Source organism: Stylophora pistillata, chromosome 3 (genome assembly GCF_964205215.1).
Source record: "Stylophora pistillata chromosome 3, jaStyPist1.2, whole genome shotgun sequence".
Lineage (NCBI taxonomy): Eukaryota > Metazoa > Cnidaria > Anthozoa > Scleractinia > Pocilloporidae > Stylophora > Stylophora pistillata.
The window spans coordinates 47,260,566-47,286,801 of record NC_142521.1 but is presented as its reverse complement, the minus strand read 5'-3'; the positions used below and the strand labels follow the sequence as shown (position 1 = coordinate 47,286,801).

General features: G+C 38.5%; 1 protein-coding gene and 1 pseudogene across 2 annotated transcripts; both read left to right on the top strand.

Annotated features, from left to right (window-relative positions):
* The first annotated feature begins 11,667 nt into the window (after window positions 1-11,667).
* Window positions 11,668-13,874, top strand: LOC111343848 (contactin-associated protein-like 2). Its single transcript, XM_022951042.2, has 3 exons — window positions 11,668-12,272; window positions 12,426-12,543; window positions 12,875-13,874. Exons 1-3 carry the CDS (start codon window positions 11,928-11,930, stop codon window positions 13,480-13,482), a joined length of 1,071 nt encoding a protein of 356 aa, XP_022806777.2. The 5' UTR covers window positions 11,668-11,927; the 3' UTR covers window positions 13,483-13,874.
* A 9,133-nt stretch (window positions 13,875-23,007) lies between these two features.
* On the top strand, window positions 23,008-25,359 carry LOC148736494 (contactin-associated protein-like 2; annotated as a pseudogene). Its single transcript, XR_015998653.1, has 2 exons — window positions 23,008-23,188; window positions 23,423-25,359. The product of XR_015998653.1 is annotated as a contactin-associated protein-like 2 (transcript).
* The last annotated feature ends 877 nt before the right edge of the window (window positions 25,360-26,236 follow it).

Below are 26,236 nucleotides of genomic sequence, written 5' to 3'. Positions count from 1 at the left end.
GTTTGTGCCGGCTTTTATTCTCTCAAATGTGATATCTCTCTCACCAAAGATTGACGAAGTTCGAGTGACGATTTGCAATGCAAGTCTGGATTTCATTTGCATCACGGAAACATGGCTCAAAAACCCCATTGATGACAATTTCGTGTTGGTTCCGGGCTACAATATCATCCGCAGAGACAGGGTAACTAGTGATCATGGAGGGATTTGCATGTACGTCCGCGATTCTATCTGATATGATGTTCTATCCGACCTTATGGAAGAAGAAGAAGAAGAATACCTTTATTTAAGTGTCAGACTAAAATAGCAGTACATAACCACTAAATGGGGACACTACAAGATAAATTAAAAATGACTAAATCCATATATTAATTAAAGTTAAAATGCTAATTGAGCTAAAAATACTAAGATTGGTTAACATGCTAAAATATTTACAATATGTACAAGATAAAATGTACATTAAAAAACTTTTTTACATTAAGTACTGCATAAAATACAGTTGGTACAGTAATTATCGGTCAGTAAAGTATTTAGATCAATCTTACGGATATTTATCTTGAAAGATGATAATGTTGGCAGATCTCTAATGTTCTTAGGTACAATATTCCATAACTTAGGTCCAGTATATCTGATAGAGTGCTTACCATATGTTGCTGTATTAAATCTAGGAATAACAAATTCTTTGCTACGTAGGGCATATTTCGTATCAGACCTCCGAAATAGGTCAGCAATATACTTAGGACATATATTATTCTTGACCTTGTACATGAGAGTAGCCATGTCCTGTAACCTTCTGTTATGTAAAGTACATAGATTAGCCATACCCAATAGTGTGTTATAACTTGACGTTTTGTCGCAATAGATGGCTCTAAGTGCCCTTTCCTGTATGCGTTCGAGTTTTCTGCTGTCACTAGCACGACAGAAGTGCCAAACAAGATGAGAGTAAGTTAAATAAGGAAGAATGGCAGCTTTAAACAATTGCAACTTGGTGCTAGTAGGTATTAAGTTTCTGAGTCTCATTAAGACTCCTACACGTTGGCTGCTTTTCTTACAGATTGTAGTAATATGTTCAGCAAATCGGAGATCATTGTCTATTGATACTCCAAGCAATTTCAGGCAGGCAGTTGATTTAACTTCTGCGTCTCCAATAACAATTCTCATACTATGATCACATTTATTACCAAGTGTTAAGGTTCGATACTTGTCGAAGTTTCCTTTAAGGAAGTTGGAACTGTACCAGTTGGAAGCTACTTCAGCACTTACTGTCAGATTAGCATGAACATCAGCTAGATTACTGCTCATATCATAAAACTGGTGGTCATCTGCATACATATTAAGGTTTGTATTAATGTCATAAGTTAGATCATTCTGAAAAATGTTTCATAATAACGGCCCAAATGCAGATCCCTGTGGGCATCCCCTTGACACCCTCTCCCAGGAGCTCACTACTAGTCCCAGTTTAACTCTGTTGAAGCGATCAGTAAAATATGAGTTCAGCAGTCTGATACTGTTGTCGTTAACACCATAAGCCTTTAGTTTAGCCAACATGAGAGGATGATATAGAGAATCAAATGCTTTACTCATGTCTGTGGAGAGAACTCCGACAATTTTGCGTTCATCCAAAGCCATTTTCCAGTTCTCGGTTAATGACAATAAAGCAGTTTCACAGCTGTTCCTCTTCTTATATGCTGTTAATTTATCACATAGTGATAAATTATCACATGGACGAAAATTGTGAAGTCTTATGGGTTAAAATCCGCCCCAAACGGCTCCCCAGGGGCATACCACCTATTATTGTTGGAACTATTTACCATCTGCCGAGTGCAACCGACTCTTCCATTTTAAACTACCTGTACGAGTAATTATGAAAAATCGAAGCCATTTTTCCTGAATGTGGCCTCCTTCTTTTGGGGGATTTTAACAAGTTAAATTGCTCTCGTCTAAGGAACGCTTTCGATCTCCGTCAACTTGTCCCCTTTCCAACTCGTGGGCAAAGTAAATTAGATCTAGTCCTCACCAATCTCAGCGCCTTTTACGATGTGCCCAAAAAGGTGCCTCCTTTTTGGCTCTCAGACCACGATACTGTTGAGGTACAGCCTCTGGCTAGACAGGATGGTCCGAGGAACAAAATCCTGCTGAAATCCAGAGACTTGCGGACAACAAATCGTCTGGCCATGCGGACTTACCTCGATGAAGTTGACCTTGGTCGTCTGGTAAAATGCAAAGAGTCATTTGAAAAGGAAACAGTCGCGCTTGAAACCGATCTAAGACGGGCTTGGATTCTGTTGTCCCCCTTAAATCCAAAACGATCATTACCAACGAGCCACCATGGATTAGCAAACAATTGAAATCTTTAATTCACAAGCGCCAGATAGCCCTTGCTTGTGGTGATAAAGATTGCTTCTGCCGCCTTCGGAACCGTGTTAATCGCTTGCCGAAGTCTTGTCGTGCTAAATACTATGAGTCCAAAGTCGAACATCTGAGGGACTACGAACCGCGTAGGTGGTGGAAAGAAGTTAAATCACTTGGCGGGATACAATCAGCTAAGCGCAAAGATGTCCTGAAGCATATTGATACTGGGCCTGACTCGAGTCGTACGGCCCTTGCTAACGTCATTAACAGTGCCTTTCTTGCTCCAATGAACTCTTTTACTCCATTGGATTCTGGAGTCTCGTTTGCTGTGCAACACACCAGCATGTGACTCGGAGGTTCCGACGTGAAGCAGTTGTGCAGCCATATTTGAAATGTATGGCCGCACTGAAATTTGCAAATATCACTGTATGTGCAACTTGCATGGTTCTGTTAGCAGGAGATATACAGGAGAATCCAGGGCCGGTGACGGATGCTTGTGCTGTTTGCACTAAAAGATGCCGAAAGAATCAAATGGCGATACAATACGATTCATGCAACAAGTGGTTTCATGCCAAGTGTATCAGTATGAAGAGAACGGAATATGATGAACTTTGCGAACCTTCTCTGGCTTGGGAATGCATAACTTGTTTATCACCTGGCTTTGATACATCGCTCCATAAGTCACATGAAAATATTAACACAGAAGTAAAAGAAGGAAAGCCCAGTGGAAGTATAAATAAAGATCTTCATGCAAATCTTAAGAAGAGAGGAATGAAATTTGCTCATGTAAGTATTGCAACTTTGCCGGGACACTGTGCCGACGCCGAAGTACTAATGGAGAAAGTAGCATTGGATGTGTTTGCGGTGACAGAATCGCGTCTGGATTGTACATTGCTCGATAGTAAGATATGTCCTTCGGGTTATACTTGCTACAGAAAAGATAGAAATCGAAATGGTGGTGGTTGCGCCGTTTTTGTAGGGAGCAAATGGCCAAGCAAGCGGAGAAGTGACTTATAATCTGACTGTTTAGAAATGGTATGCGCAGAAATATGTTCAGATATTTGCTGTGATGTATAAACCACCGAGTATGAATCAAGAGCAATTTATCTTAGGCCTGGAACAGGAGTTTCTCGCTAAATTGGACGACGAAATGGTAAAGGATTTGATCATTATGGGAGATCTCAACGCGGATGTTATTGCCCTGAAACCATGCAAATATACCAGAAAATTAATGCAAACGACTCGTCTACATGGTCTGAGTCAACTCGTCAAAGAGCCCACACGCATGACAGAATTCACAAGGGTGGCAACTGATCTTGTGTTTGTTAATAACACTCACCGTATTGTCTCGCATAGAGTCCAGGAATTCGGAGCAAGTGATCATTCTGTTACTTTCCTAGTAAAGAAAGCCGGAGTTTACAAAGCTCACGTGGAAATCCGCGACGTAAGATCTTTTAAACAATACAATAAAAACCATTTTCGGAGAGACATTGCTAGCGTTCCCTGGAGTGTTATAGAGTCTTTGACGATATTAATGATGCTGTAGTCGCCTGGAATAATCTTTTTTTTGATGTTGCAAACCAGCATGCTCCTTTAGAGAGAATTGGAACAAAACTTGCGTCTAAACCTTGGATCACTAATGATCTTAAAGAACTGATGGCTGAAAGGGACTATGCGTTAAGAGTTGCGAAGAGATATGGCAATCAAGAACAGTGGAATGAGTATCGTAGATTGAAAAACTTTACGAACAGAAAGGTAAAATCAGCGGAGGCATTGCAATACAAAAATATAATTGAGTCAGCTAAGAATCCGAAGGACATGTGGCGTTCGCTTAACTCTGTGATTGGTTCCAATAACCAGTGGGGCTCTCCTTTTCAATTACATGACGGGAAACGTTTAGTATCGGAGCCAAAAAGCGTAGCAACAAAATTCAACAAGTTTTTCGCTGCCATTGACAGCAAAGCTGCTGGTCGATTGCGCCCTGTGAGTAAGGACGCATGGAAGAAATATGAAACGGTGAAAAAAGCAAACAAGCAGAGTGATATCAAATCCATCTTGGACTTTCAACGGTTGAACAGAACACTGTTCGAAGCATTTTGCATTCTTTTAAAGTTAATAAGGCAGCTGGACTTGACAGAATTCCAGCAAGGCTGCTAAAAGATGCTGAGGTGGAGCTTGCTCCGTCAATCACCTATCTTGTGAACAGATCAATTAGCGATGGTATTGTCCCTGATCTGTGGAAAGTTGCACGTGTTACTCCTTTATACAAGTCTAATGATAAACTGCAAGTTGAGAACTATCGGCCTATCTCTGTATTGCCAGTATTGAGTAAGGTCGTAGAAAGAGTGGTGCATTTCCAGTTGAATGCCCATCTACATGAGCTAGATTTTTTGTATCAACACCACTATGGCTTTAGGCGTGGGCATAGCACTGAACAAGCTATCTCACAATTGAACAACTGGGTTCTTCCAACCATAGACAAAGGTAAGGTAACTGGTCTACTGTTTGTCGATATTTCCAAGGCGTTTGACTCTCTGAACCACAAAGTGCTACTACGCAAGCTCGAGCATTTAGGACTGCCTGAAAGATCTTAAAGATGGTTCAGATCATATTTTGCTCATAGACAGCAAAGTGTTTTGATAAACGGAGAATTATCAGAGCCACATACCATCACACTTGGCGTGCCACAAGGCAGCATTTTGGGTCCCTTGTTATTTAATGTGTACATTAATAGCCTGCCAATGTTGTTAAAGAGACCCGGATGATTTTGTATGTAGATAATGCTGTTCTATTTTGTGACGCATCAACACGTCAAGAACTTCAAATTGCTCTGGAACGTGAATTCACTGAAATCAGTAACTGGTACACTGATAACAGGTTGACTATAAATGTCAAGAAGACCAAATTTATGCTGGCAGGCAGTAAAAGGATGCTATCCTTATTTGAAGACTTTGAGTTGCAACCAAATGGTACAAAAATTGGTCGCGTACAGTCATTCAAATATCTGGGAGTGACAACGGATGCAAAATGGAGCTGGAAGCCACATATCAGTAATTTGCTAAAGAAATTAGGTCATCGTCTTTCTTTGTTTAATCGCATATTTCATATGTTAGACAATAGAGCTCGCACAGCCTTCTACAGTGGGCTAGTGCTGCCACACCTAGACTATGCCGACACAGTGTGGGGAGATCAACCGGGTCTAAAATCAGAAATGGAAAAATTGCAGAGTTTTCACAACAGATTTGCGAAGAAAATTAAATTAGGCAAGTTGTCTTCTTCAGAAGCTCTGAAGTGTCTGAATTGGCTCCCTCTGGCAGGAAGACGTCTACTTCATCGTTGTACCACCGCAGAAAATGCAATCAAAGGAGACATTCCGCAACATTTTGAAAGTTTTAAATCGACATTGAGAGGTTCGCATGGCTACGACACTAGAAATGGCTACTTACCTAGACTGCCTAAACCTAAAACCCAATGCGGAAAGAGGGTGTCCTACTTCCGTTTTACAAATGACTGGATGTCCCTCCCAGTATTTTTAAGAAAGCCAATGCCATGCACAACTTTTAAGGAAAACCTTCCAAGATTCTTAAAGGATAAATACTTTAAATGATGGATAAAACTTTAGATATACGCCGTTTTAGATCTGTGCCAACTGTATTTCTTATTTTAGCTTTTAATACTTTTTTTACCGAGGACCTCCCTGAAAACCACTTATTTACGTGACGGGCGCTTCCTCCTTAAAGATTGTTTATTATTATTATTATTATTATTATTATTATTATTATTGCTTATTAATTATGGCAAAGTCGCTAAATATATCGATTATTCTCGCTTATCAAGGCTTGTTGCTACTTATAGTCGCCTCACTGCTGCTTTAAAATTCGCAGTTGCCAGCAACTTCACCATGACACCTCATAGGATCAAGTAGCGGAGAATTAGGTGAAATAGCCTGATGATAAGTTGGAGCATGCGCCGTGGGCTGTACTTGGCTGGGTGCTGACGTTGATGGCGCGGAAAGCAACTCACTCAACCCCACATGTTCGTTGTCCGGCAGCACCTTTTTATACCTTAAACGCAAGTTATTAAAATATTGCTACTAAGATAAGGGGACAGCATACTCGTGGCACCTTCAGCTTTGCCAATTCGCCGATGCGAATTAATTAAGAACAGTGATTCAGCCTCGATCGCCTGCTGCCGAAGCCGCCAATTTCATAAACCGGTTTCTATGACAACATCGTTTTCTGCGCACGGTGAAAATATCATCTTTTTGAAATACAAAAAAATCTGGAGTTTTATCATTATCTAGTATACAATAAAGCTGAATTACGCCTTTTCTCTTCTTCGCTTGTTCGTATTAATTATTGTTAAGTTGCATTCCTTTGAAACAGAGAACTTTACGGCTGTACAGGTAGTCTTCATTATCCCTTACGACAAAAACGCATTCCTATTCAGTGGAGACATCGAGGTGAATCGAGACAAAGTACCTTTTTCCATGTCCAACGAAATCCCACAGGAAGAAAAAAGTGGAGACATGAACCACAATCGTCTGAATCTGACAAGTGTCAGGAAACGGGAAACAAAGCGGCATTTCGTGTTATCAGCCTAAACGACGTGAGGAAGTTGAAGTTCATGCTATGTTTCAACAAACTTATCACCTGCTGCAGATATCTAACGTTTGGCACTCCACAACTTCCCTTTTGTATTTTTCTGCCCAGCAGTTCAAAATATTTCCCCGATAGAAAAAGGGTACATCGCTGATATAGAAGAGGCGACTCTTTTTAATCCCTCTCTGCATTTCACAACTCAACACACGTGTTGCACCTGCTCCACCTCCACGTTAGATAATCGCCGTGCTCTTACCCTGGAAAATTACCTCAGTTGACAATTATCACCTTAGTCGACTATCACACTCATACCATGTTTTCGTCAAATTTCGTCGCTTGTGCTGAGCTAGGAAATAGGTAGGTTAAATATTAGCTCAGTAATTTATGATGACCATTTCTCCAGTTAAATTAAATTTCTATTACCTTAAAGTACGAGAAGAAACTAAGGAAAGGTAAAGATTGTTCGAAAGTAAAAGTCGAAACGACACTGAATAAATTTCAAGCGATATTTCATACAAGTTTATTAATTAGGCTATATCTTTTCTACTTTTGTTCCTATTGCTGTTAAATTGCATTCTACTAGAAAGCCAAACTATCACTCATCTTGGATATATCAACAAAGTTGAAATGGTAAATTAGCCACCGTAATGATTACAAAAGTTTCGCTCCGACGAAGGGCTAACGCTCGAAACGTCAGCTTTTGTAATCATTACGGTGGCTAATTTACCATTTCAACTTTGTTGATATATCCAAATTATTTCGTTACTCCCACCGACGCAGCCCCAAACAGTTTCTTTCGAAACTATCAGCCTTTATAACTCATCTTGGCCCTTTATTCGGAAAGTAAATTAAAAAAATATATATATATATATATGTATATATATATATATATATGTATATATATATATATATATATATATATATATATATATATATAAATGCACAGCAACTGGAAAAGCCTTGCTGTTTTAATGTTAACTTTTCAAGGCTGTAACGCTGCATATGTCAACAAGACAAATTAAGGTGCTGCATAAACCCGCTCTAACTTTTAGTTTATAATCTTATTAAAGTGGTGATAAACATTCACTGCAAACGTTTATTGAAGTAATAAAAATTGCGGGGAATGTATCACACTAATGGAAATTATTCGAACCTCAAGGCCGGTGTACTTAGCTTAAGTCGAAGTGTAACGACGTCCTCTCAGATACCTGCATAGCAGGTCGAATTCAGCGTCGCTTCTACAGGAGATGCTCGAGGAGCGCCAAAACTTAACGTAGATCAGCGATCTGATTCATCTGCCTCACGAAGGGAAAATTTATTCTTTACTCATGGTGTAGCGGATAACAACTGTCGCAACTGGCAGATATTTTCTCATTTGGATATTTTGAGACTCGTAAACGATAAACCTATATGAATAGGAGATATTTTCATACAATACTTTTAATATCCTCTATAGTGTTTGTTAACACTGCTATTCAACAGAAATGGAATGACTAAACAAAACAGTCCTTTGAGGCTCACGCGTTGAATATTTCAAGTGAGAGATTTCCTAACATCTTCAGACCACGTCAAACATTTTACCACTTGTGATGGTCGGGAGTAAATTAAATGGGATATTCTCAACTGTATCCCAGGAAGCAGGACATTGTAAAAACAGGGTTTTGTGAGTTTATGGTATTCATTCACACTTATCAAACATGTCTTTTAGTGTTAAGATCATAAAAGATTTGAAAAATGGCCGAAGTTGTTAAAAAGGTTCACGAATCTCCGTTACATGTAATTAATTATGAATAAACAGTTGACCACACAAATTAGCAGACGTGACACAACCCACAGAAACTATACATTTGTCAATCAAACAAAACGGGTAGATTATAACAGAATAACGGGGTATGACAATTAATTAGTTTACTTTTTTTTTCGCACCAAGCGACGTAAGATACTATTAAGTAAAAAAATTGTTTTTTCATGATTTCCAACCAAAGTTGATAACACATCCTCATTTAAAACTGTACTTCATTTAAAAATGTACTTGACATTTGAGGTATCTTAGTTCCTGAATGAGCCAATCAGATCTCAGATGCATTTTTAATGAGTTCTCTGGGAACTAAGTTCCTGTGTCAACCAATCAGATTTGGTTTGCAAAATGGACTTTGCTCTGTAGGAACTAAGTTCCTCAATAAACCCATGACATGGAAGAATATATGACATGACATTTCTAAATTAAGGTTTGCCTATTTTATTTATGTCAACACTAAATAGAGCAGACAACAATGTTACACTTTGGAAATGAGTCGAATACACGATGGTCTACACGGCAACGAAAAGGCATCTGATACTATACAATTCTGTAAAAAATGCCACAACGGTTTTGCCGCGCTTTTTACCAGCGTTAATACATAATCTTATTAGAAGTTTTCTTGTGTAGTATCGCTAAGTATTTTTACAAGTTGTACCGTAATTTGACGAGCCTGCAGGGCGTGTGAAAATACAAAAAAGGAGTAAAAATACTCAGCGATACTATGCAAAAAATGGCTAATAAGTTATTTATTATCCAACACGCCAAACTGTTATCTATGTTGTTCAGTGCGGGTGAATTTCGCGGATATTTATTTACGGGGAATGCGTGACATAAGTATGTGAAGCGGTACCAAACTGACGCGTTGTTTTGTTGCTGTTTCTATTTTCTTCAATGAATTAAAGGAAGAAATTTCCTGGACGTCGAGCTGTTCTTCTTCGTTTGATTCATCTGGTAAACTTGGATCTATATTTGCCAGCCATTCTGACTCTTCGTCGTCGAATATTTGATTCAAATTGTCTACCGTTTTGTTTTTCGTCATTTAACTATAAATCCACCATTCTTCGCTTGCGCGATGCGAGAAAATCTGTTTAGCCGATACTGTAGATTACAAATACCGGGTGACATTTGTACTCAACCAATCGTTTTCTAACATTTTCAACGCTGTAGTGTATGTATAAAGGGCAGGAATTTCCTCTCCTCCGATTCAAATGCGTTGTTTCTTTTGTTTCGGAAATGTATTATGCTACGCTTCAATGATCTCGTCTCGGATTGGTCAAAAACTGATAGGTGTTTTCATGCGTGGAAATGAACTTACAGTTGCGAAATGAGATGAAATCGGCGTTGAGTTTTTTGTTTTCCTCTTCTCTCTCGGGAGTTAAGAAAATCCATTCCCAAAGGAAAATTAGGCAGATCTTCATCGGCTTATTGCTTGTTGTCATGTCTAGTCTAACATTTTTACGGAAGTTTTAGCCGGTTTTTAATGAAAAATGCCGAAGTCACTCGCTCGAAAAACAAAGTGTCGCGAGGCATTTGACATCACTAGCGTGAATCAGTGGGAAGCACGCTCGCGCAATGATTGAGTTTGATTGCACGACTCTTACAAGTTATGTTATGATAAGCAACATAAACCGGTCTAAAAACTTATCGCAAGAGCAACATTACCGGGGGAGACTGTTTTGAGTTGTGTACATCACCATTTCCAAAATGTACTTGACATTAAAGGTAACTTAGTTCCTGAATGAGCCAATCAGATCTCAAATACAATTTTCATGAGATCTTTGGGAACTAAGTTCCTGTGTCAACCAATCATATTTGGTTTGTAATATCAACTTTGTTCTTTGGGAACTAAGTTCCTCAACAAACCAATAACATGGAAGAGTATATGACATGTCATTTCTAAACTTTAAGGTTTGCCTGTTTTATTCATGTGAATACTAAATAGAACAGACAACAATTAACGATTGGTTCATACGTCAGCGTGCGTTCATCGAGATATGAAGCACGCGGGAAGTTTGGAGAGCACGAAAGATACCTAAGAGTTGCTCGAGGCGTAGCCGAGAGCTACTGTAGCTTCTTGAGTGCTCTCCAAACTTCCCAAGTGCTTCATATCTCGATGAACGCACAGCTGACGTATGAACCAATTGTTTTATAACATTTTCAACGCTGTAGTTTTTGTATAATGGGCAGAAATTCCCTATCCCACGCTTCAATGTGTTATTTATTTTGTTTCGGAAAAGTATTTCGCTATGCTTCAATGATCTTGTCTCAGATTGGGGAAAAAGTGACAGGTGAATTCATGTGTGGAAATGAAGTTAGAGTTGGGAAACAAGATGAAACCGTCGATTGTTTTGTTTTCCCTTTTCTGGGTTCTTTCTCGAAAGTTAAATCCATTTTCTATGAAAAAGTAGGTAGATCTCGATAGCGCACGCTGTTGGCGCGCGCAAATGGCTTCGCCAGAAATTTTTTTTTGCGCGAGCGGCGAATTTGTGAACACGGAGAAAAATATTATATTTCCCGACAATAATGAATAAAAATACAGCCTCGGCCCACCAGTCCCAAAACGAAGACAATTTGGCGACCTTTTTCCTTTGACTAGAGTTCTTAACTGAGGTAGAAAAAGAGAAAAACAACGGGAAACGGGACTCGGCATCAGCGCCGTCACGATTCGCTTCACTGAACAAACACTTCTAAGATAGTGTTGTCGTTATTCGCGTCGGAATTCGGATGCAAAATTTTACCGGCTATGTTATAAACTGTGTAATTCGATTGTATGTTCTTTATCATTGCCGGTACAAAGTTTTGTACAACGAAAGAAGAGAATTGGCAAGTTAATTTTGACTTGAATACCGCCGGATAGACATTACTTATATGATCGCTATTTAACTATATCGGCGCTGATAAAAAGCCCGGCAAAACCACTCACGGCAATACGCCTCGAGCAACTCTTAGGCATCTTTCGCAATAGCATATTATACATTTCGTAATAGCATATTACATCAGGTGTTTTTTTTTTATTCTGGAAACATTCCACATCTCAACCCACGAGTTGCACCTGCTCCCTTAGTAGATTTACATAAACAGACAAATACCATATTTGAACATTTAACATTTAAGGTGTAATTATTCCATATCCAAAAGCAACTCATTCAGATGTTGACAGTCCACTAGCCACTATAATGCTGCTTCTGCCACTCTTGTTGTTTTTTCCTTTGTTGCTGAAGTTGATGTTTGCCATGCAAAACAGCGCACTCTATCGATATCCAACAGGGCGTGCTTCGTTTGGTAAATTCAAGTGCGATCTCTTTCATTACTTATGGGAAGGAAAACTATCATCTTCCATGGTGGAAGATAAGCTGTCCTGCACTTGTCTTTGTGTTGGTGAGCCAAAGTGTTATTCGTTTAACATCGCTGCCAATCCTGATTCCAGTGGTCTTCATCTGTGCGAGTTGTTGGCCACTGACAAGTACAGAGTGACCGACAAGCTTCATGGAAATAACACCTTCCATCACTTTAGCCCAACGGTAAGTATCTACGAACTTACCGCGTGAAGTAGATGAGTTCTCTTCTACCTTAAAGCAAGTTACTCAATTAAGATCCAGCAAAATAGCTGAGTTCAATCATTACTAGTATATTTAGTGTTCAATTCTTTAATTTTTTCTTTTTTTTCAATCAAGTCACCATGTGAAAGCACTCCATGCAAGAACAGTGATATCTGTGTTCCTGAGTACCAATGGAACTCCTACCGCTGTGGGTGTAAGCCTGGATTCCATGGCATTAACTGTGACAGAGAAGGTACATGGACAGTGGAACGATTTCTCATGACAAATGTCATTTTGTAGTTTGAAAAGAAAATTCAATCTTAGCCGAGAGCTGCATTTGATGAATTAGCCGTACGCTGTTAGGCTAGTGTTGAGGGTTACCAGTCGTCTCGTTCCCAGCAAAGATCAGTTGCACTGGGTCACTTTTGTCTTTGTACCTCATCACTTTTGGCGTTAAACCTTATGGGAAATCAAATTGCATAATCTCTCGAACGGTTTCTTTTGTCATCGTTCTCTCTTCTGTTTAGAACGGAGATAATAATTCTTGAAAAAAAGTCGTTTTTCTGTGTCTGTTTGTTTCTCAGGAAGAACCTGCAGTGACATCAAACGCTCCCACCCTAAGGCCCAAAATGGTGATTACCTCATCGACCCTGATGGACATGGTAAAGTGCAACCTTTCAGAGTCTACTGTGATATGACTGATAAAGATGGTGTTGGAGTGACAGTTGTCAGTCATGACAGTGAAAGCAGAACACTGGTGGATGGGTTTAAGGAACCTGGAAGTTATTTGCGCAATGTCACTTACCATGAAACAAATCTTCGTCAGCTGGCAAGTCTAACAGCCTCATCTGCTCACTGTGAGCAGTTTATAATGTACGAGTGCTATGATTCAAGGCTCTTTCGCAAGGATCACGGCTGGTGGGTGTCACGTGATGGAGAGAAGATGAAGTACTGGGGAGGAGTTGATTCTATTGATTACAAATGCGCATGTGGCTTGACCAATACATGTGCAGACCCTCAGGACAAATGCAATTGCGACAAAAATGACAACCAATGGCGAAACGACAGTGGTTTACTCACGGACAAGTCCAGGCTTCCTGTAAAGCAACTAAGGTTTGGAGATACAGGCTATTCAAGCAATGACAGGGGATACCACACCCTTGGAAAGCTGAAGTGTTTTGGACTCAATTAATTAAGACTCAGTCGTACAAAATTAGATCATAACTGTATACCCGAATTTTTAAATTCGCCTAATGTATCGCCATAAAGCAACACACTATCTGTTAAGGCACTGCTCTTTTCAAAGGAATCCCAGGATGGATAATGATCAGTAGGGAGGTGAAAAACAGTTTAATTCTGACATATATCTCATGTGTAATAGCATATTAAGCATAATTTTGGGCGCCGAACACGCAATTTCAGTGCTTGTAGTTCTAAAACGGAGGCTCTTCATGTTGTGAAAAGAATTTGTAAATGCAATATATATATGTAGACCACATAACGTAAAAAAAAAAAGAAATACCCGATCATCAGTTGCAGATTTGTACAATGTTGTTTTACTTTAAAATCACAATTAACCAACTACGTCCGTTTGCCTTGTGAGTCTCTCAGCGTTCTGCAAGTTGTACTTTTCAGCACACTCAATGTAAGCCTGAGACACACTTCGATAAAAATCTCTTTGTTTAATCTATGTACGCCACCCAAGTACACTGAGCAAACAAATAATTTGAGTTTCCCATTCTAACTGAGTCACTGGTGAAACACTATCATCATCTTGAGAATTTACTGCAAAAGAAAAAAAGAATTAAAGAGAGAGATAGGACTTCATATCAAAGAGAAGGAAGTGATGGTAATGAAATGGTATAGATTACAGCAAATAAATTTATAGTAAATTAAGAGCCCGCGTGTATAACAAGTGAACAGAAGCTCCGATGATTCCTGAATAACGAGTTGGAAACGTGAAGAGGAACGTTATGGTTGTACCACTTTTGTTACCTTATTGTATTCCATGCAAAGGAAGGTCCTCTAGAAAGCTTCCTCTTCAGAGTCCATCGGTCAAGTGGTTATACAGTGAAAAAAAACTGTGAAGACCTCTTGCAGTCAGTGGATGCGACTATGACTGTTCTATGGATTCGGCTTTGGTCGGATAGCATTTCTCCATGCTGTTCTGTTATTGGCTGTAGTCTGCCAGGATTTTCGGTCTATGTCTCTCCATTTCATATTTCGTACCGCCTCCCAGTTAGCTCTCTGGATAGAGCGCTGGACTGTTGTGAGGGAGGTCGAGGGTTCGAGCCCCGGCCGGACCAACACTCAAGGTCTTAAAACAAGTGAGAAGAATATGCTACCTTTCTATATAGAGAAATGGTTAGATACTCTAGTCTTCTCGGATAGGGACGAATAAATGGAAGTCCCGTCTCCTGCAGGGTTAGGGGTAGGAGACGTTAATTCCCCACGCACGAGATTACTGTGTGATGGATGTTCTCTCCTGGGGTGGCAGCTGGGTGGGAATTGACCCTGAAAAGCCCCCATGGGGAGTGGTCAATTAACATATGTATGTATGTATGTATGTATGTATGTGTGTGTGTGTGTGTGTGTGCTTGTATGTATGTATGTATGTATGTATGTTTCGCTGCGTCCTTGAATCTGAGTCTAGGTCTTCCCTGGTTTCTGATTCCTTCAGAGAGCTGGGAGTAGAGTATTAGTCGGGGGAACCGATCGTTTTCCATCCTGTGCACGTGTCTTATCCATTTAAGGTTTTTCTCAGTCAGTATGTCAGTCATGCATGGCAGGTCTGCGCGGCGTAGGATTTCTTGATTTTCTATTTTATCGGTCCACTTGATGTTCATGATGTCTCTCAGCTTTCTCATCATGTAGGCATGTAGTTTGTGGTTTCTTAACCTGTGACCTGTATATTGTCCATACCTCTGCTCCATAAAGGAGGCTTGATAGTACCAATGCTCTACAGACTTTGCACTTCGCTCGGATGGAAACGTGTTTGTTTTTCCACAGCCGGTGTTGGAGTTTACCAAAAGCAGCACTTCCCTTTCCCGTTCTATTCCGAATCTCCTTGTCTATTCTAGCAGTGTTCGAGACAGTACTTCCAAGGTAGGTAAAATCGGTGCTTTGTACAAGTGGCTCCTGGTTTGCCATAATTGATTCTGGCCCAGGTGGAGAACAACAACAACAACTTTACAACAACAACTTTATTTTTTTCACCCCAAAATATACAAGAAAGAAAAATTCATAATAATAGTACAGACAATGATAGGGGCACTGGCTTCCCGAAATAACCTAAGAGTTAAAAATGCCAGGCAGCCAGTTAAAAGAAAAGATGTATAAATGTTTAGGTCAGGAACACAAAAACAAAGAAACACAGAAACGCACACAAAGAGAAACTACCAGTATATTAAAGAGACTAAAATTCATACATTGCAAAACAGCATTATTTCCATGTTAAAGTTACACAGACAACACAGATGTCTAGTAATCTTTGATAAATTGCTGCTTCACTTTCTTTTTAAACAGAGACGATGAAGATAATTTTATATCTTCGTCAATGGAATTCCATATTGATGGACCTGGAAATCTGATACTGAATATACCATAATCTGTTCTTCCTTTTGGAAGATAATAAGACTGTTTTGCACCAAGCCTTGTATTATAGGTATGGATTTGCGAAATTTTACTAAAAAAAGAATTAAAGAGTGATGGCAATAATTGATTATGATATTTATACATAAAGATTGCTAAATGAAAAGTTACTAGGTCTAGGAATTTTATAATTTCAAGAGATTTAAATAAAGGACTAGAGTGCTCATCAAATCTAGAAAAGGTAATTAATCGCATTGCTCTTTTTCGTAAAATGAAAATTGGTTGAAGAGTGGTCTTGTAGGTATTTCCCCAAATACGTATTCCATAGGTCAAAAAAGGATATATAAGTGCATGACATAAGCTTAATAAAATATCTAGGCCAACATAATAACGAAGTTTAGAGAGGATACCAGTGCTTCTTCTAATTTTCTTAACAATGCATTCAACAAGGTGTTTCCAGTTCAAGTGTGAATCAATTAGGATGCCCAGATACCTTATACAGAACTCTCGATTAAGTTGCTTATTATTTATAGCCAGCATCAAATTTTGACATTTAAGTTTCTTTTGAGGTGCGTGGAAAATTACAAAATTTGACTTTTCTACATTGAGTGAGAACTTATTAGCACAGAGCCATATGTGAATAAATTATTATTTAATCCAACATTTATGTTTGATTCTAGGATAGAGAAAGTTTAACTTTTATAAAACAAACTCGCATCATCTGCAAAGAGATGAAATTCAAAGATATCTGAGCAACAATGAAAATCATTTACATATTATAGTAGAAACAACAGAGGGTCAAGTACTGATCCCTGTGGTACTCCACAACTTACATTACATTTTGTTGATGTTGCATTACTGACAGTAACAACTTGTCATCGGCCACTGAGGTAGGAAATAAACCAATCTTTAGCAAGACCTCGAATACCGTAATACTCTAGTAAATGTTAATCAAAATTTGATGACTGACGGTGTCAAATGCTTTCACTTGGTAAAATCAAGGAATATACCACAGGAATAGCTTCGATCATCAATTGCTTTCTGAATTTTGTCACTTATCCAAAGAATTGCATGGTCAGTACTGTGCTTAGTTCTGAAACCATATTGGTTTTCAAATAAGACCGTTTTTTTCTAAGAATTTTATTAGTCTATTATATACAAGTTTTTCTAGGAGCTTACTTAAAAGACAGAGATAAGGGAGATGGGACGGTAATTGCACAAGGATGACTGTGGTCCTTTTTTGAACACAGGTACCATGCTTGCTATTTTAAAATCACTGGGAACAACTCCAGTTAAAAAAGAAGCATTAAAAGCTATCTCCAAAGGTTTTGATATATAGGCTTTTAGCATTTGTATTATATCAATTGGAATGCTGAATGGCCCTACAGACTTGCGAGTTTTTAACTTAGATATTTCAGTTTCAATTTCACTACAAGTTACAGGAAAAAAATTAAAACTATTACATACCGGATTATTCAGATATACCATTGGGTTATTGGATACACTTGGTATTTCACTTTCTAGGTTATTACCATTATTGGCAAAATAATCATTAAATGCATTGGCAACAAGTTTAGGTTCAGTTATTTCTAAGTTGTTTTCTACAATCTTAATGAGCCTTTGGCTAGTTTGTGGCTTAAATTTTACTATTTGCTTAATACCTTTCCCGATCCTTTTGCCATCCTTAATGTTTCGAAAAAGATATTCATTATAATATTGTTTTTGCTTATTTTTAGAAGATGGTTTAATTTGTTCCTGTAAAGCTTAAATTTTGTATGGTAATAGGTAGATTTTGTCTTAAGGTATTTCTTATAATAGTTATTTTTAATTTGAATAGACTTTCGTAGAGCTTTAGATATCCATGGTTTTGATTTAAGCTTTACTTCCCTCCTAGATAGTTGTTTGACTGGTATATATTTGTTGATTATGCTACATATTTTAAAGTAAAAAGATTTAAACATATTGCATGCACTATCATTGGATACAAAAATAGTTTCCCAGTCAATTAATTGAATCTCACTAATGAGGGCCTGCTGATCAAATTTAGAGTAATCTCTTTACAATATTTTAACACTGCAAGGAAGTGATGAAAATTTATTAGGAAATTTGAAGGTGATCAGAGAGATCATACACTTTGTTACCACTGATTGTAAAATGCTCAATTGAGTTGAAAAAAATATCAATTAAAGTTGCTGAATGATTTTTTATTCTTGTTGGTTGCATTATATAGGGCTGAAAAATATTAGAACCCAGAGTGTTAAGGAAACCATCAGTTGCTGTCAGTGTGATTCAAATTTCAAAAGATCTATGTTAAAGTCTCCCATAATTATACAAGTTTTGTTTTCCTGATTAATTCTATCAGTTGTGGAGCTCACATATTCAATAAATATTTCTAAGTCACCATTTGGACGCCTATAAATTATTCCACAAAGTAAGTTTGAATAAGAATTATTATGTACCTCAATCCATAAGGCTTCAAAATCATCAGCAGTGATTGTAAATTCAGGTCTTATGTTAAAATTTAAGTTATTTTTTACGTAGAAAGCAACTCCCCCAGCATTGGAAAGGCTTGGCTGGGAGAGATACTGATATCCACATAAGTCAGTGTTATAGATATAGGAGGCTGATCAATTTTCTGTTTGATTTCAGTAAGACCAATTAGTGAGAAAGGAAAATATAGCTTTGATAACATGTTTGACAATTTATCATGATTAGGCTTCTAATAAATTACAATTAATCAAAGAAAAAGATTGACCACTCGTTGATGTCATAATTACTATGAAAATCATGAGTACTATAGAAACAAAAATTGTTTTCCAAAGGCATGTTTAGGTCAGCATCTAAATCAGTGAGGTGCGGAATGTTACTGGGAGAATTGATACTTAAACATGGAAGTGAATTGGCCAAATCACAGGCCATATCACTAGTGTCAGTTACACATTTTAAAGAATTCATCAGATCGTTAAAGTTCATAAATTAAATACTTATCTAGATTGTATCTTCTGAAGATCCTCTTTGTTATTAATATGGTGAACAGCAGAGTCTTTGTCTTTTCTCACGAAGATTTTTCCATTTAAAGTCCAAATGAACTTGAACTCCATTATCCTTCTTTACCTTCAAACAATCTTTGAATAACATTCGATTCCTTTCTGTCAGGCTCTCTGCAATTAAGATAGATCTTGTTTTTCTCGGAATATCCAAGATCTCGCGTTGTTAAGTCCTTAAGCTGCTTCCTTGCACGGTAGAAATTATCTTTGACATCACGCCTATTAAATTTGACGATAATAGCTGGCGGTCCAGGCTTGCCTTTGTGTTTTTGACTGAGAGGCATTCGATGGCCTACTGAAATGTCATTTTGGGTAATATCCAATCCCAGTAGTTTATCGTCATCCGTCACAAGATTATTAGTTTGCTCTTCTGATGGAGTAGCAGCAACAGGGATTCCTCGAATTTCTACACACTCTCTACGAGTGTACTGCTCTAGATCATTGTTCGCTCTCGTAATTGATTCCAGTGAACTTTCAATGCTGCGAATTGTTGCCTTCAAGATATCATTCTCATCGTGCAAAATCTTATTCTCATCTTTCAAAGCATTTCTTTCCTCCTTTGAGCTCTTCATCATCTCTAGCAATTCGTCATACTTCGCATTCACAAATTCGAGAAAACTCATCGCCTCTTTAACTGAGTTTTTTAACTCGGAGATTGTCTAGTTAAGTTGATCGAGTTTCTCGTCTAAAACTTTGGTAAATTGGTCGCAGTTAATAGCCGGCATACTGGTAGATACTCACAATATTAAATAGATTAGGTTAAGTAATACAGACTCTCACCTTACCAGAATCACTCTCTCGGCAGGGCAGGAATGTAATTCAGCGGCAAGGACAGGTCAAGACAAGCTGACATTTCCATCATGCTGCAGCGGCTGGCCGAGAGATAGGTTTGTCTGTTACTGCCCTTAAGTGCTGCCACGGGGCTCCAACTGGGAGTGGTCCACCACAGACCTTTGACAGATGTTGTTTTGGTTCTGTAAGGATGCCCAATTTCATCCTCCACACCTTGCTTGAGGTGGGGTTGTCGGTTTAGTCGCCAACAGCTTGACCCATGCAACAGGTGGTACCAGATTCATGGTTACCGGTAGCAGTCAAGACTGACCGGCCTGACCTGCATGGCCTGGTTTATATAATTAAAAATGAAAGTCCAGGCGCTCGTTTAAATACCCCTTTCTAAAGTCAATAAGGAGGAAGGGCAGACACTTTTTCAGGGTACAACTGGATAAACGGCCTGGATGCAGCTACCTACCGTAGGCTGTTTGGCTATAATTTTTGACCAATGCTTCCAAATTGATTTGTATAAACCAGAAATACAGTGAAAAGAGTACTCTAATTGTAATTAGCCTCTTTAACCTCTTTTCACTTCAAGGGTCGGCCCGCCTAACAACTATAGAATTTATTACTCGAGCTTTGTAGGAACGCTCGAGTCTAGAAATGCAAGCAAATCATTTTCTTCTTATCATTTGGTCGCCAGATTTATCTCGTCTTTCCGAGCGGCGATAAACTGGGTATGAGAATTGCAAGTATCTCCTACAAAGGATGCCTATTTGATTGTCACGCACTAACTCCCTAACTGTATTCTTATTTTCTATTTAGCGATTTACTTCATGCTTAATCTTCTGAGAATTTCTTTGACGAGTCTTACCCGAAATTACACTATTAACGCCACCAATTTGAATAACGTTTGCATATAATCATATATCACCAAAAAGTCACCTGCTTAGGTGCTGATCGACGTTTAGTCGATGGCGATGAAAAAATGAACTTCGATGTTTCTTCGACTCACCCCCACCCCGTTGAAAACTCCTTTGGTAACTTTTTTTAACTGAAGATAATTATACTCGTGAGTGGGTGAATGGAGACACTGTGGCATGGTTTTTTCGGTGATCATCATGCAGATGGCATCGTTAGACGGAGGGATACTAAAATTAATATGCGATGTTTGGATTTTGAAATACTGGTGATTTTCAAAATCGTTCCGTGAGTTTGAAATGAAATGAAATGGTCTCGTTTTAGACTTAAACCATACCTTTATCTTTCCTATACAAATTTTTAGAATTGATACGAGCTTATTTTCTTGTGCGCTTTTCATGAGCAAAGTCCATTTGCCTCTACTCGGGGTTTTGATTTCGACATAAGCTTGCAGTTCAGATATATGTATTTCATATACTCGTTGTATTTAATTTATCAGCTCACGGGTTTATGTCGAATTAATTTGATGGCCTGTTCCCAGTTGGCTTGTTAGCTCAACTGGTAGAGCGCTGCACTAGTATCGCACAGGTCCGTGGTTCAAATCCCGTACAGGACTGAATTTTTTCAGGTCTGATTTTCACTATTGCTTAAATAGTGCCTTACTGCGAGGATCGTGCACATATACATAGTCATAATGATCGATCGGTCATTTTAATGCGGACATCTCAAGCTTCTGGTGCTGTATATAGAATAACCAGAGCAGAGTATTCAATAGAAACAGTATCCTAGGCGGTTTTACCTTTGAGACTCAATGATCAGATCACGGATCCCTGTACAGCACACTACAGCAAAGTGTAGCAGTTTCCACGTATGACTTGCCCCCATTCGTGTCAATTCAGACAAGACGCGTTTTGGATACATTAATTATCAGCTATTTTGTAGGATGGTTTAAGAGTTCCTAAGATGGTTTCGGTAAAACGACTGAGAAGTTTTTTGATTTTGAAAATGGACGGAATCGATGGTGTTTTTAATAGTGTTAAAAATATATAAATCTCTTTCGATTTAACACAAAGCCATCTACAGGGGTCTCATCGCGTCTATAATTGGCTTAGTTCATTCTTCGCAAAACAAAAACCGAGTTCCTGTCGAGTTAATTATCTACAGACCATAGGACCGTCAGTAGTAATAGACATTGTACTAATGATTAAAATTACAAAAAAGTCAAAAAATGTTTTTGACGCACGATAGGAAAATTAATGGGAGGGTTATGAAATAAATAGAACCCCTTCTGGCCTGCTGGCATGTCGCCTGATAATGCCCTTGGCTGAGACATTGTTCTCAAAAGTTCACATTTGTTATCGAAGCTTCTCTTCTCAGCCAAAGGTTCATTTTTTGGACAGTATCTCAGCCGCGGACATTATCATCTGACATACCAGCCGCCTGAAGAGGTTTTTTTTACTAATTATTTCTGCTAGCTCTCAAATTTTAGTAGTTCAATCGATAATGCATTACACCAGCTCCATATCAAACAAATACCATAAAACCGTGACATGAGTTATTCACAATTTAAAAGGTGTTTCGTACCCCAAAACAGCTCATTCGGATATTCTCAGTCCAACGAACACTATCATGCAGCTTCTGCCACTCTTGATATTTTTTCCTTCGCTGCTTAACTTGATGTTTGCCATGCTGATAAGCGCTCTCTATCGATATCCAACGAGCCGTCTGTCTTTTGGTAACTTTAAGCATGATTCCTTCTATCATCTGTGGGCAAAAAAACTTACATCGTTCATGGTGAAAGGTCAGTTTTCCTGCGTCTTCCCTTGTGTCGGTGAACCAAAGTGTTATTCGTTCAACATAGCTGCTAATCCTGACTCCAATGGTCTTTATCTTTGTGAGTTGATGATCACTGACAAGTACAGAGCAACAGGAAAGTTTTTTTTTCAAACGTCATATTCCATCATTTCAGTCCTTTGGTAAGCTCTCCTTTTAACAAATGGTAAACACCACAGCGTACACTATTGAGTTAGGGATGCACGCGGGAGGTTGCTAAGCACGAAAGAAGCGTAAGAGTCGCTCGAGGCGATAGCCGAGAGCGACTCTAGCTTTTTGAGTGCTTAGCAAACCTCTCAACTGTATCCATAACTCAATAGTGTACGCTGTGGTGTTTACCATTTGTTTTATAACATAACATTGGTACATTGTAGCTAAGGAGTTCCCTTTTATTTAACAAATCTTAGGTGACCAGAAAAAACAAGCGCGCGCGGAAAAATAGTCTTTGCATTTGCTCACGTCAGCAGCGTACACCCATGGGCAAATAGGGGACGCTAAATTGACCAATCAGAGCGCGCGCTTTACTTTGGTTATGTTATAAATATATTTGGTGATTTCAACGTATTCATATATGGAAAAAAATCATTATTTGCGGATCGTTCTTGGTCTCTTTTCAGTCTCGGTGTGAAAGCACTCCTTGTAAGAACGGTGATACTTTTGTTCCTAAATATGTATCCAACTCCTATCACTGTGACTGTAAGCCTGGATTCTGCGGAACTCGTTGCAAAGGAGGAGGTATGAAATGTATTGTATTTTTCCCCTTTTTTAATGTTGAAAAATGCATTTCTAGCTTAGATTCACATTTCGTGTGAATGGCCAATTTCACTCTACAATTGGTTACTTCAGATTCACTGGCTTTGTTCTCACTTTCCTTAATAAATGAAACGTAATCTACTCCTATATTTTTCTTTTCTCGATGAATTTAATCCAATGCTATGAACAAGTTTTTTCTTTTTCTTTGCTTTTAAGGAGATATGACTTGCAGTTATATCAAGTGGCTCTTACGTCATCGACCCTGATGGAAATGGTGGAGTGAAATCCTTTAAAGTCTTCTGTGACATGACCGACAAGGGCAGTGTTGGAGTGACAGTTGTCAGTCATGATAGTGAGAACAGAGCACTGGTGAATGGGTTTGATCCTAACGGAAGTTATTAACGTGATGTCACTTACCATGAAACAAGTCTTCTTCAGTTGGCAACTCTAACAGTTTCATCCGCTCACTGTGAGCAGTTTACTGAGTATGAGTGCTATCAATCAGTGCTCCTTAGAAATGGTGACATGTTCAGCTGGTGAGTGTCTCTTGACGGCGAGAAGATGACGTACTGGGGAGGAGCCGACTCTGTTCCGTGCAAATGCGCATGCAGTTTGAACAAAACATGTGCAAACCAGGAATATGGATGTAACTGCGACGCGAACGACTACGTATGGCGAGAGGATCACTTTCTTATATCACTAAATGCGTTGTTTAATTTTTCTTCAGTTTCCATTAACAACCTTGTTAAACTGAAAGCTCGAATAACACTGTATCCTCGGGTGGTGGCTCAGAAAAGTAACCATACGTAAGAGACATAGCAACCGTACGTCAGATCTATGGTGTGAAGCGGCTCATTTATTCATAAAGACTGTATTTTAGCTTTTGGGGTACGAGATCTAGACGATACATTTTTCCACTTTTTATGTCAGATTTTGATGCAGAATTTAGCCCATTTGGTTCCAGGTCCTTCCCACAATGATCCCCCACCCCTCGAAAAAATTCACTGTTATTAATCTTGGTAAAAATCGATTCGATGGGTCTTTGTATAAGTCCTATTTTTCCCATAAATAAGTGCTAACTGCATTACTCAATATCATTTTTTATCCTCTTCCTCGAACAAGGACACTAAAAGTGTCATGCGATGAACCCTTCGAACAACTGGAGGCTCTCATGGCCGCTCCTTCAGTGTTACCAGCCGTACGCACCATTTTCCGCCTGCGCGTAGGATTTGTGATGGCACTTTCAACTGGCCAGTGATGGCACTTTCAACTGGCCAGTGATGGCACTTTCAACTGGCCAGTGGCAATTTTTTTCAACTACTTTTTATCACAGAGTAATATGGCAAAAGGTTTTTACCATTACTTAGTAACTTTGTATCATCATTTAATCAGGTTTGGTGTAAACGATTATTCTTTCTTTTTCTTTATTCATAACAGAGGATCACGAAGTTTGTCCTGTTTCAATTATTTAGTCAGGAAAAGTGAACTGCCGATTCAAAGAAATGACAAGTGCTAAAGTTATAGCGCTGCTTGTAGATAGAGAAAAAGTTGATGCAACAGCCCGTTCTAGAGAAACCCAGAGTTGAAAACACGAATAGATTGCGTCACTTCAGAAAAGAAAAAAATCTGCATACATAAATTATCGTAAATTCGTAAACGTAATTGTTTTTACGGTACCATAATAATCTTCGTTCTTACTTGTGTATTGCGTATTATTTGTTATTGTTTATAAACTTGCATTTCTAGTTTACTCGGCCACAAGACATTCCTTTTAGTATCGGTGACGTTCCGGTATTTCTTTCGTTGGTTAAAATAAGTTTCTTATTAGTTCTAAATAGCTCTCGCTAGTGAAACCCCCATAAATCGTTCTTTCCGATGTATTTCCTGCCGAAGACGTGTTGTTATTCAAACTTACTCACAGTCGAATACTATCATAAATAATTTAGTAGGGTAGTAACTAACATTTATCGCACGTTTTCTGTTAACATAACAATTGCAGGAGATGTAGTGCAATAAATAATAAACCATTATTTTGCATCTCAGGCCGACATAAGTCGAAAAGGATCTATTCAAAGTGCAACAAAAGTTATCATAAACGGGTAATCTGACCATTCCTTCTCAGTGAAATGATATTCTTTGCTAATGCTGTACAGATACCTGCATATGATACCTGCATAGCAGGTGCACTTCAGCGCCGCTTCTACAGGAAATGCTCGAGGAGCGCCAAAACTTGGCGTTGACCAGCGATCTGATTCATCTGCCTCAAGAAGTGAAAAGTTATTCTTCCCTTGTGATGTAGGTTTTTCAGATAACAACTTTCGCAACTTGCAGGAATTTTCTTATTTGGATATTTTGAAACTCCATTGACAACCATTGACAACTTATGTTTCAAAACTACAAGAAGGCAAAAGAAGCTTTCGACGCCTAAAATCATGCTTAATTTTAAAACCTAGGGTTTTTCTACTCTCTACTTTCTACTTTCGTACTCAAATGTATTAATCGATTTCCTTTGCAAAAAGCTGCGAACTACTTTTACAAATATATAATTATGTTTTCTACCGATAGATCACTCCAATTGCGTATCAAGGAAGGGTGCGTTTTGACCTTTGAGTCACTTTTGTTTGGGGCCCTAAAATTTCGTAGTTTGAGTATCCCAAACAATTTATTGGAGTTATTTAAAGAAGAAACTTTCTTATTTCGCTGGATTAACTTGATATAACCCCATGCCATGTACCAAGGTGCGATTTTACCCTCTCAATTTTGCCATTTTTTAGTCCACCAAAATGAGTGAAATATTGGAAAAAAAACAAAAACTCCCCAAAAATTTAGATTACAACGGAATCGATTAAAGAAAACTTCAGACTGTTTATAAATACGTGTTATTTTCATATGGAAAATTTTTTATCACATTCACTGTTTTGTTTATATTCAAGTGACGTTCAAATAATGGTTGTTTGAACCTGACGAAGCTGACGTGAGAGCCACAAAACCGATTTTACCGCTGTTTGCGAAAAATAAAAATGCAATTGT

Bases quoted from the DNA above. Each gene is read 5' to 3' on its own strand.
- LOC111343848 (XM_022951042.2), top strand. From the start codon at position 11,928: ATGCTGCTTCTGCCACTCTTGTTGTTTTTTCCTTTGTTGCTGAAGTTG. The intron at 12,273-12,425 runs GTAAGTATCTAC...TTTTCAATCAAG, and splicing joins TCCATCACTTTAGCCCAACG to TCACCATGTGAAAGCACTCC. The intron at 12,544-12,874 runs GTACATGGACAG...TTTGTTTCTCAG, and splicing joins CATTAACTGTGACAGAGAAG to GAAGAACCTGCAGTGACATC.